Raw genomic sequence first — 12209 nt, 5'->3', positions numbered from 1 at the left:
ACGAGCATTACAACTTCACTAGATGACTGTTCAATTAGAGTATTGAAAATATACCCGAGGTTCAAATTACCTCTTGTAGGACCAACACTTTGCTAGACAATTCAAAGAACTTTCTGTATCATGTAAAAAAATTTTTTTTAAACGTTCATATGACCTTTAGTGCTCATAGGGGTTACCCAAACTGTAGGTCTATCTCCACAGCTCAATGGTATATACAGTATACAGTTCAGCCAACCCTACATCTTTTTTGATGCTGATGTGATGGATTATATATTGAACCTTGGTCATCCGCATGACTCAAGAGCAGACTGCCTAGCCTTTAGCTCCAGGGGCTAACTAATCGGTCTTTAGTGGCTGTCCCCACTACACTGTAGGCATAACTGATCTCAAATCTCACCAAATCACCACAGCTCTTTCTGTGAACCTCCATAGTGATCACCCTACAAGCCTGCGAGCGTATCCCAGACCTAGTCCGCATTTCTGGGGTGACTCATCGGATGTGCCCTGTGAGGTCGCTGGATGACCATGGATTTCTGAACGAATCATACTAGGCAACTAACGGCAGAACTGTTTCTTAGGGCTGCCTGGGACTGGGTGATAAGTGTGTATAAGTGACCATGCCAGACCTGAATGAGCCAATGGATAGACCTTCAGGGCCTGTGTTCAATCATGACAGCTGAAGAGTGATTTTCTGTATGACTGAGTCACCATGTTTACCAATTGACCTCAACTGTATGCATATACAGTATTACCTAACATCAAATTGTCTAATCTACAGTACGCGGTCCTAATAAGGACACCGTAATAATATTCTGTAAAATATTTTTGTTGGTTCTGGCTTAGTTGTGTTTTTAAGAAGAAAAAATAGCACTCTAATTGAACAATCATTTCCATGACTCATATAATTAAATCTCCTAACAATTAAAAACACTTTTTCGTTTTCTTATTCTCAACACTCCAAAATTCAGTTAATTTATTTAGTAATTCCCAGGTCTATTTTAACCAACAGGGCTCTTTTAAATTGTAAATATGGAGTTAGATGCCATTTAAATAATTTACTGATTTGCCTTCAGAACCATGTCTCTCAACAGGGGAAGATATGAATGAATCTGTGACAGACTGACAGACCGTGTTACAGTAAGTGTATTTAACACACTGTTTTCGTCCCCTTTGGCTTTGTGAATCGCTAACATCTCTCATCGTTTACTCTGGAAAGACATAAATCACAAAAAGTGCAGGGAGCAACAACTGCCAAAGCGATTCTCCAAAATGGCTGATCAATCATAAACATTCGCAAATAGCAATAATGGATGGAGTCGTGGCTGGTGGAATGGTGGGAGAGGATTGGCATGGTAACGCACACCAGCCGTCGTCTACCACCCTGACACTGTTTTATCAGGATGTTAATGCTGGCGGGTGGCCCCCGCCAAGTCGAGCCGCGTTATTGGTGGGTCGTATCACATTGAGACAATGGATCACTTAGTTGATGGATGACAGCGACCATTCCCCCCGGTGTCACCTGCTGAGGGAGAAACCATATCTCAACGCAGGCCACTAAGAGGACAACATATTGAATTTTTAATTACACCTGACAGATGCTATGACTACACCGGCACACTATCGGTAACACACCATTTTAAAAAGGGTCATCTTTATTTTTTAACAACTCCTCCTCCATATTGGATACAGCTTGGTGACTGACAGGAAGAACAAAGTATAAAAAATATAATTATGAGATGCCGCGAGTTAATCACGAGTTCATCAGGTGCTGCCGCCTCATCGTGTCACCTCTGAGGAAGATTCACAATGACACACACTGGTATGCCTGTTGTTAAGAGAGACTCCCTCCCTTCTTCTTTCCCTCACCTCTTCTCTGCCTGACAGGGGGAACAGAGAAAAAGACCAGAACTGTGAAAAAGAGAAAAAAGAGGAGAAGTTGAGAAAAGACAAACTCCAAACTAATTCCTGTCCCTCATTTGATGAATAAAGTAGAATATGTCTCAGTAACCACAAATGATATGTCAGTGGTTAAATTAAATGGGAAAGGGAGAGTGTTTGGGATTTGTTGCAGCGGGTGGAGGAGGTGTTCGGTCATAGAAGATGTTGTGACAATGAATCTAATTGCACTTTGAATAATATAGTTTGAGCATTCACTTGTCTTGCTACTTCTATTGTAGTGTACTCTCCACTTATGGCCTTGTTCTTAGACCCTAGCCTACTTATGTCTTCTACCCTGATGAACACTGTGCATTAGACCATACTAACGCCCCAGTATATCTCCAAACCTGGTCTCACATCACATCATCCTGCATTTTCTCTGTCCCTTACTCCTTAACCTTCATGTATTTTGGTCCTTAACTCTTTTAGTATTTGTCCTATGATAATGTACAGTACTGTGAGAGACATTGAAGTCTCTGGCCAGAAGTTCACGTTTCAAAGTTGAAGGGAGAGAAGAAGGAAGGAGATATCTCACCACTCAAGACTGGAGATAAGATGGAGTCAGAGAGAGAGAGTGTGTCTGGGTCCGCCAGGCCTGGCTTGTGCTTTTATCCTTCTTCCTCAGTGTGCACGTTCAAACCCCCGCAAAGGATTCTCCTGGGCAGCCAGATAGCGTTTGATTCACTTGACTTACTCCCTGGGCTATCTCCAGCCTGAGAGACAGTTGCACCATGGGAAGGGAAAAAGGGCAACCGTAATGTCATGTAAGAGAAGTATACAGCTTGTGGCCTCACTCTGGAAATGTCAAACACTATAGAGCAGGTATAGAGAGCATTGAGAGAACACTTTTGATGACACTTTAAGTTCGCATTAAGTTAGCTTTTCCAGAGTTCCTGTTTGCCAGGGATTAGGGTTGTATTAGTCTGACTCTGATCTGTTTGTGCTGTACAGTAAACTCATATGTTTGTTATGTAGTTATACCTGCTGTTATACCTAGCATTTGATCTATGTCTGTGTCTGATTGGCTGATGATTAATGTTGAGACATATTGGACAGAACATGAACTATGAAGTCCTATTATGACAATCCAGCACATATCATCATGCTTTGTTCCCACACGTCAGACCACCGAATCATAAAACATGTAGAAAATGTCTCCAGTTTGGACGATAGGGTACACACTGGTCATGGTGACTTTTGTTGTGAGCAACAGCAGCTGTGACCCGGTCTCACCAAACGTCATGGTCTGGTAGAGAGTTGTATCCATCCCAATGCTAGCTGTGCCTGGTGGAAGGTTTCTCTTTGCTTTGTAGAAAATAACCATCCAAAATGGCGCCGGGAAGTATCACTCTGTCCCTGTGAATGTACAGGGACAAAAGCAGCAACATTTAAGTTGTTATGGTAGCACTCTTCTATCGCTGGACTTTGAAGTTGAAATGGGAAAGTGTTTCTGACAGGTGATTATGAAGTGGAATGCCACCACGTACAGACTTCAGATAAAGATAGAAGAATGTTGTGTAGGAATGTGCCACATAATGGGAACATATGGAAACCAGTGCATTTCTGTTGGTGTGAAAGGTAACATCTTCCAAATGTATGAAAATAAGCAATTTTTCTTGAGATGGTTTAGTTCAATGAAAATCAATATTGACTGTGTTGTGTATGTTTCAGGTGTATTTGTGTAATAGCCTATGACAGTGGTGTGATCAATCGATCACCTTTTAAAAACCAACAGTTGTGATAGGTGAGAACTCTCTCACTTTGCATTTCATGGAAGGTATTTAAATCCAAACAGATAAGTACCACCCTTCCGCTTTAACGAGCATTCAGTAAATATACATTGATTTTAATTAGGCCTCCTCCTTGCAGTGTAAAACTAACTCAACTCCCTTCTGCCTTAGGGAGAGAGAGAGAGGAGGGAGGAAGAGAGAGAGATGGGGTGGAGCAAGATGGTAGAGAAGAGAGACAGAGATAGGAGATGGAGAGATAGAGAGTTCACTGAGGGAAGGAGAGAAGCGATGAGAGTACCGATGCTCCCAAAGTGGCTGTCGAGAGGTCCAAGGAGAGGTTGTCGTCTCGACAGGCCAGTTCCTTCTGGACCTGCTCGCGCAGCCCTCTTCTGAAAATCATAGGAAGCGCAGCTCATTCCATCCGCTGGGTGTTTTTAATGTACGGAAGGTGAGCGCGTACTCGGCAGCCGTCTGGTCCTCCTGGCGTAATTGGAGTAGGCGCTCACCCCCGTCTCTGCCCTCCTTTGGATGATCGAAGATACATTTGAACAGAGCCATGAACCCCTCATATGAATCTAGCTCCTCCTCTCCTCTCTCCCACATGGCCGTAGCCGCCCTCCCAGTCAGCAGAGAAATAACTGTGGCAACCTTGGACCTCTCGGTTGTGGGGGCTCCCATCTGGTGGGCAAAGTGGAGGGAGCACTGAAGTAGGAATCCACGGCATTTACAGTAGATGGGGTGTAGTCATATTTATCTAGGGGGGACAAACGAGCATCTCTGACCTGAGCGGGTTGCTGAATGGGCTGTTGTGCTGGCTCGTTGGGTCGACTGCTTGTAGAATGTCCTCTGCTAGTTGACTGCAATGCCTCCCGGGTATGTTTGAGACGTTGCACACAGCAAAGAACCTATTCCATAGCCATCCCCAGTTGTGCCAGCTGGTCGTGGTGTTGAGGAAGAAGGTATCCCTGCTCATCGACCGATATACTGTTTTCCTGCTGCTTCCATTGTTTGAGTCAGTATTCTGGAAGGAAGATGCTGAGAGTCGAGAAGCAGGTGGTACGTTTAATAAAACAACAAACGTGGAACGAGACAATATAGCAGTGGCACCTACACAGAAACACAGAAACAATACTGACTGGGGAAAGAACCTAAGGTAGTGAGGTAATGGAGTCCAGGTGTGCCTCATGAGGAAGTGGTTAGTATATCGGTGATGTCGAACGCCAGAGGGGGAGGAGCGGGAGTAGACGTGACATCGCTTTATCATTATGGGGTGTGTAGATGGCTGAGAAAATATATATATTCAATCCATTTTGAATTCGGGCTGTAACACAACAAAATGTGGAATAAGTCAAGGGGTATGACTACTTTCCGAAGGCACCGTAGCTAAATTCTAAGTGTGCAATCATTTAGAATAGATACAGAAGTCTTTGAATGAGAAGAATCGTTGTGTAAACAGGCAGAGGTCTCATTAACCTACATCTATACAGGTGTCTCAAGAAAAAAGAAGATATAATCAGCAAATGGTCAACTACTGTAGGTTCCCCGCACTACATTCATGTTTTAATGATTATTATGTGACATGTTCCATAACACCGCTACTGTGTGGTTATTGCAAGAATGATGCAACACTGTGGTCGCATGCTGCGCCAGTTATCCACAAGGACGCAGACATTCTGAGGTGTTATTTTATTAGCCAGGCGTTTCCGCCACGCCGCACTGATTTAACACTCCTGAGAGACTAGATACTCATTCAGTATTCACTACTGAAAAGCATGTTTAATTTAGTGTCCTTGTTACCGGCCGCAAAGCATTGACCCCGGCGATAGACACCAGCAGTTTGCGAGGCTAATACAATTAAACGTCTGATTGGCTTGGAGGAGATATTAACTGTTTTCTCAAAGTCATTAGCGACCTATCATTAGCGTGCCGCAGAGCTAAATCAGCATTCAAAATTGTGTTTGCCACTTTGAATTGGGTCTTTGTGGACATGGGACATTTAGTTATGCTAATAATATGTTTTCGCCACAGTTGGTTAATTGCGAGGCAACAGGCTGACATTTTCTTCCATGCATTGCCGGTCAATTAGGGTTTTCGAAGAAAAAAGGCCGCCTAGGGAAATGTAATTGTTTACATTTTTTGCCATTCGTATTGCATTGAATCCATTGTCAGTCGACTAAACAGAACCAACAAAGATCTGCATTATGTAAAGAAACTTGACAATATGTTACAAGGACTTGCTGAATGTTCAGTCGTTTTTGCAACCGCCCCACATTTAATGCTTTCACCGTTTGTATTCCGTTTGTGGCATTTTCAGTGACATGATTATGATTTTCATGACGGTGATACAAGCTGACAGGATAAAAGTATTCTCTGGGATTTCAGCTGGTGCCCCAGTTATTCAATGTGAATTTTCAATTCATGCTGTCATGGAAGGGGACTGCTTCCTGTCTGTGTGGTGCCACCCCCTGGCAGAGGAGAGCGAGCTTGTCTGACAAAACATCAGACCCCTTCAGGAATCTCCATACACACACACTCTTAAGCAAGAGCATGCAAGCGCACACACACACACACACACACACACACACACACACACACACACACACACACACACACACACACACACACACACACACACACACACACACACACACACACACACACACACACACACACACACACACACACACACACACACACACACACACACACACTATCAACACTCCAAGAAAAGCTCAGTTTTGCTTTGCATTTTACAGGCATGGCATGAATCCAGTTTTCTTCTTCTATGTTATTCTTCCTCTCTCTCTACATTGCCCTCTCTTGGAGTGCAATCTTGTTTGGCCCGAACCATCTGCTCACAGTCTTAGGAGGAGGAGAGGGGCCCCGGGGTGGTGGCACCGTCTCTCAGAGAGAACCATCAGTGGCTCCCCAGTGAGGTCCAGGCCAGTCCTTGGGGCTCTTAAGGGCCAGCCAGGCTAGTGAGGCCAAGCCTGGAGCCTGTACACATGGACCACTGAGGTCAGGTCTAACAACTGTTGTTGGCTTTATTCCCTTCTCCCTCCTGAGTTCCATTTTTCTGATGTACATCTCTAAATGTAGTCAGGCAAGACGAAGAGAGACAGCTAGCGAATCACCTTGCAGCGAAGTGACTCAAGTCAGGCTTGTTGGTTTACTTTAACTTAACATACGCTTGGCGCAACGCGGGGGACGCTAACAAGTGACAAGTATGCAAATAAATAAATAAAAAAGACAGATTCTATTTGGTTTGTAGCGTTAGATAAAAAAGCGACTGCTGTGAAAATAGCATTTATTATGTAAAAATTCTTCCCCCGTGCACACTCAAGTCATCTGTGTCGGGACGAATGGTAAATAATTAAGGTTCGAGTCATTCTGTTCCATGTTCTTGTATTTAACAAATTCCAGCGTCAACCTTGGAATTAACTACACAACCCGGAGGTGGTAATATAAATCGTTAGTAACGCTGTGACCATCTGGCTGTTGTGGCATTTATATAAAGACAGTGTTGTCTTCCCAGTATTACTCTTTGTTTGTCTCCTCCATAGACTCCATATGTGCCCAGGTTATAGCCTACCATACGCTGAATTCCAAATCAATCCCTTGGCCCTTTCTACCAACAGCCTCTTCTGTAGATCTAAGATAGGTCAGGCTGGATAGGTTTAAGTAGAATGTTAATAACTTTTTAACAATTTGCCTTCTAATATGTTGGGGGGGGGTTTGCCATACTGCTTGGACCTACAGTACAGATGTAGGATCTTAATTTGAGGCAGTTTGATACAGCAGGAATATAATCCTGCAGCACACGGGAATGTAAATTATTATGTGGATTATAATTATGTATATTATTTTATTTGACATTTCAAAGTAGAAATTGCAAACTTTTTAAACATTAAATACACTACAAGTTTAACATTTCCTACAGGACAGCCTAGGGAGGAGTTATAGGGGTTGATTTTGGATTCTGTGATAGATGCCACTTCAGGCATCACCGAGTCAAAAAAACACAGAGTTCTCTGGTCCTCTGTTGTGATATCAAATCGGACCACTGGGTCTCTAGAATATGGGTGGCCATCTTGGTCTGTGATTCACCCGTCACCGTGTTCAGTGGGTTATCAAAGACCCCCTTCCCTCCTCGCTCTCTTTCACGCTCTACAAACCGCTCAGATCAAAGCTATCCGAACAGAGAGACGGACATAAGGACTGTGCTTGTTGTTGTTTTGATCGTTTTTTATGGAATATGTAGGTTGGTGTTCTTCTAAGAGAATATAACATAAGTTTGCCCAGTCTCTCATATCTTCTGAAAGAATAACCTGTGGTATTCCTAAATGTTTCTGTTTATTATCTAATAGGTTTGAGTTATTTCATGTCTTATTACATACTTATAACCCCTGTTATGTCTGTTTTGTTTCCAGGTGATCCTGATTCTGACCAAACTTTACGACTTTCACCTGGGGAGTGTTACAGAGAGCACCTTGTGGAGGTAAGACAGTAGCCTTTCTTCAGCTCTCCCTCTCTGTCTCTCTCACTTCCTCTCTCCCTCTTTCTTTCCCTTCCTCCCCTGACACGTATTCAGATTCATCATAGGAACAATAGTGCAGTCTCTCTCCACCCTCTTTCTCTTTTCTACTCTCTTGTCCCCCTTCATCTTTCTCTCTCTCTACCCCTTTTCTCTTTCTCTCTCCCTCGCTGCTTTGTACAAGACTGCTGCATGCAGAGCAGCATTGCACTACTGAGCATTGGGCAGGGTTCCCCAGGTGAACGATGACTAGTCTCTGCTCTTGTGTAGACTGAGTGCATGTTTTACATGATGTTCCACTGATGTACCTCTGTACCCCTTACATCTTCCCAGGGAGACTAACACAAAAACAACACAGAGTAACAACACAAAGTGCATTAAAAATACACTGACAAAAGGAGAAGTATACAAGTCCCCTTTGAGTCAATGGGAAGCTACGAGCATTACCACCATCAACATATTTTTGTACCGGTGTACCGGACAGGTTGTCTTCATTCATTACTTTCGTTGCCGTTTTTTCTTGTTCTTTTTGCTAATGGTGACTGTAGTGGTGACACAGTAAGAGCTTGTGGTCCTTTCAGGCAATTGTGTGTGTAAACACAATGAAAGTTGAATGATTCTTGTAAGATTATAGTGATGCAGCTCCTGCGTGAGATTGTGGGACCCAGATAGTCAGACTGTGACGTGTGTAGATCACTCTCCTGTTGAGTGAGTCAGACTGACGACAAGGAAGAGAGAGAGAAGGAGAGAGGGGGAAGGAGAGAGAGGGACTCAGTGATTTTGTTTAGGACGTGGTGGAGGAGAGAGAGAGAGAGAGAAGAAACGACTGCTGTGAAAAGACAGTCCTAATTTAATATTCTGTGTTTCGTTATTCCAAGACTTACATTGTGTTTCAGTACAGCATTTGTTTTCCATTGGGTAACAAGGGAGGATTCAACCTTCATCTTTTTTTTGTTCAGTTCAATTCATATTTATATTATTGTTAGTTACACATACTGCACCATGTTTGACTCCAGTACAGACTCCAGTAATTGGGCTTGTTTAGATTGCCAGTTACAACACTCTATCCAGGGTTGGGTAGGTTACTTTCTAAATGTAATCTGTTACAGTTACTAGTTACCTGTCCAAAATTGTAATCAGTAACGTAACTTTTGGATTACCCAAACTCAGTAATGTCATGACTCACCTGTGAAGATCTGTAGGATCAGGTTAAAGTGGGTCCAATCTACAGCGCTCTCTCTCTCCCGTGGAGGAGGAGAGGGATGAAGTTGGCCGTTTTATGACGGTCGTAAATACCTTGTAGAAACTCTCCCTCTGGGCATTGCAGGAGGAGGGGAAAGAAACCTCTTTGTTACAAGGAGATTCCTCCCGCCAAAAGAGTAACATCAAAAGGTTGAATAAGGAAACAATATTTCTGTAATCCAAACAGTTGGAATAGCCCTTGGGTACTGAAAGAACAATTGTCAGATCAGTTGTTGTTTTGGGATCTCATTAAGGATGGTATAACAACATAACTGTATCTCTGAATGTGTATATTTTCCAGTTATCAGATTTACATCTAAATGATGTGGAACTTGTATGATTAAATATGAAACTATTTGTGAGAAGATGAAATGTTATGTTAGCCTTCTAAATGAGAATTGTTTTTCATATAAAAGTTTTAACCAGTCAGTGACCGCACCCACGTGAGCATAGACATTATGTCGACGTCATAGAACAACCTTTGGCATTTTTCCTATTTTGTTGCCCTTCGACCTGGAATTAAAATGGATTTTTGGGGGGTTTGTATCATTAGATTTACACAACATGCTTACCACTTTGAAGATGCAAAATATTTTTTATTGTGAAACAAACAAGAAATAAGACAAAAAGACAGAAAACTTGACCGTGCATAACTATTCACCCCCCCCCCCCCCCCCAAAGTCAATACTTTGTAGAGCCACCTTTTGCAGCAATTACAGCTGCAAGTCTCTTGGGGTCTGTCTCTTTAAGCTTTGCACATCTAGCCACTGGGATTTTTGCCCATTCCTCAAGGCAAAACTGCTCCAGCTCCTTCAAGTTGGATGTGTTCCGCTGGTGTACAGCAATCTTTAAGTCATACCGCAGATTCTCAATAGGATTGAGGTCTGGGCTTTGACTAGGCCATTCCAAGACATTTAAATGTTTTCCCTTAAACCACTCGAGTGTTGCTTTAGCAGGATGCTTAATGTCATTGTCCTGCTGGAAGGTGAACCTCCATCCCAGTCTCAAATCTCTGGAAGACTGAAACAGGTTTCCCTCAATAATTTTCCTGTATTTAGCGCCATGTATCATTCCTTAAATTCTGACCAGTTTCCCAGTCCCTGCCGATGAAAAACATTGGCAGGGACTGTTCTCGGGGTGATGGTGTTCTCGGGGTGATGAGAGGTGTTGGGTTTGCGCTAGACATAGCGTTTTTCTTGATGGCCAAAAGCTACATTTTTGTCTCATCTGACCAGAGTACCTTCTTCCATATGTTTGTGGAGTCTCCCACATGCCTTTGGCGAACTCCAAACGTGTTTGCTTATTTTCTTCTTTATGCAATGTTTTTTTTCTGTCCACTCTTCCGTAAAGCCTTACTCTGTGGAGTACACGGCTTAAAGTGGTCCTATGGACAGATACTCCAATCTCCACTCTGGAGCTTTGCAGCTCCTTCAGGGTTGTCTTTGGTCTCTTTGTTGCCTCTCTGATTAATGCCCTCCTTGCCTGGTCCGTGAGCGGCCCTCTCTTGGCAGGTTTGTTGTGGTGCCATATTCTTTCAATTTTTAATGATGTATTTAATGGTGCTCTGTGGGATATTTTTCAATAACCCAACCCTGATCTCTACTTCTTCACAACTTTGTCCCTGACTTGTTTGGAGAGCGCCTTGGTCTTCATGGGGCCGCTTGCTTGGTGGTGCCCCTTGTTTAGTGGTGATGCAGAACCTGGGGCCTTTCAGAACAAGTGTATATATAATGAGATCATGTGACACTTAAATTGCACACAGGTGGACTTTATTTAACTAATTATGTGACTTCTGAAGGTAATTGGTTGTACCAGATCTTAGGGGCTTCTTAGCAAAGGGGGTGAATACATATGCACGCACCATTCTTTTGAATTTTTTCATTTCACGTCACCAATTTGGAGTATTTTGTGTATGTCCGTTACTTGTAATCCAAAAAAAATTCATTTAAATTACAGGATGTAATGCAACAAAATTGCCAAAACGCCAAGGGGGATGAATACTTTTGCAAGGCACTGTACCAGACGGCAGGCTCACGGTCAGGGTAGGCAGAGGTCAATAATCCAGAGCTTGGGCAAAGTTACAGGTCAGCAGGCAGGCTTAGGGTCAGGGCAGGCAGAGTGGTCAGGCAGGCGGGCTCAGAGTCAGGACAGGGAAGGGTACCAACCAGGAGGGCGAGAAAAAGAGAGATTGGGAAAAGCAGGAGCTGAGACAAATCCGCTGGTTGACTTGACAAACAAGATGAACTGGCAACAGACAAACAGAGAACACAGGTATAAATACACAGGGGATATTGGGGAAGATGGGCGACACCTGGAGAGCGGTGGAGACAATCACAAAGACAGGTGAAACAGATCAGGGTGTGACAGTTATTGGGTTCAAATACACATTTAGATTTGTGAACAGCCATCCACAACAACCACAATCCATAAGGCGCAAATAGCTACATGAGAGAGCAGCAGTGTGATTTGGCAGGTGCAGTTGCCTAGTGGTTAGAGCGTTGGGCCAGTAACCGGAATGTTGCTGGATCGAATCACCGAGCTGACAAGGTAAAAATCTGTTGTTCCGAGCATGGCAGTTAACACACTGTTCCCCGGGTGCCGAAGACGTGGATGTCGATTATGGCGTCCCCCCGCACCTCTCTGATTCAGAGGAGTTGGGTTAAATGCGGAAGACACATTTCAGTTGAATACAATCAGTTGGACAGCTGACTAGGTAGCCCCTTTCCCTATGCGCTATGTAGATATGACCACTGCTGTCATCCTTA

General features: G+C 43.4%; 1 protein-coding gene across 3 annotated transcripts in view; it reads left to right on the top strand.

The window, feature by feature from the left end:
* Positions 1–12209, top strand: part of LOC139568649 (VPS10 domain-containing receptor SorCS3-like) — a 207669-nt gene that overhangs the window by 89999 nt on the left and 105461 nt on the right. For 2 of the 3 annotated variants that reach the window (XM_071390617.1, XM_071390618.1), the window contains exon 2: positions 8099–8166. In XM_071390617.1, the coding sequence (XP_071246718.1) occupies positions 8099–8166 (68 nt within the window). Of the gene's footprint in view, positions 1–7755; positions 7926–8098; positions 8167–12209 lie in introns of those variants that run through there. The other variant, XM_071390619.1, reaches the window with a different exon arrangement.

This window comes from Salvelinus alpinus, chromosome 2 (assembly GCF_045679555.1).
Source record: "Salvelinus alpinus chromosome 2, SLU_Salpinus.1, whole genome shotgun sequence".
In the NCBI taxonomy this organism is placed as follows: domain Eukaryota; kingdom Metazoa; phylum Chordata; class Actinopteri; order Salmoniformes; family Salmonidae; genus Salvelinus; species Salvelinus alpinus.
The sequence above is the reverse complement of the archived record's forward strand: the minus strand, read 5'-3'. Positions and strand labels throughout refer to the sequence as shown.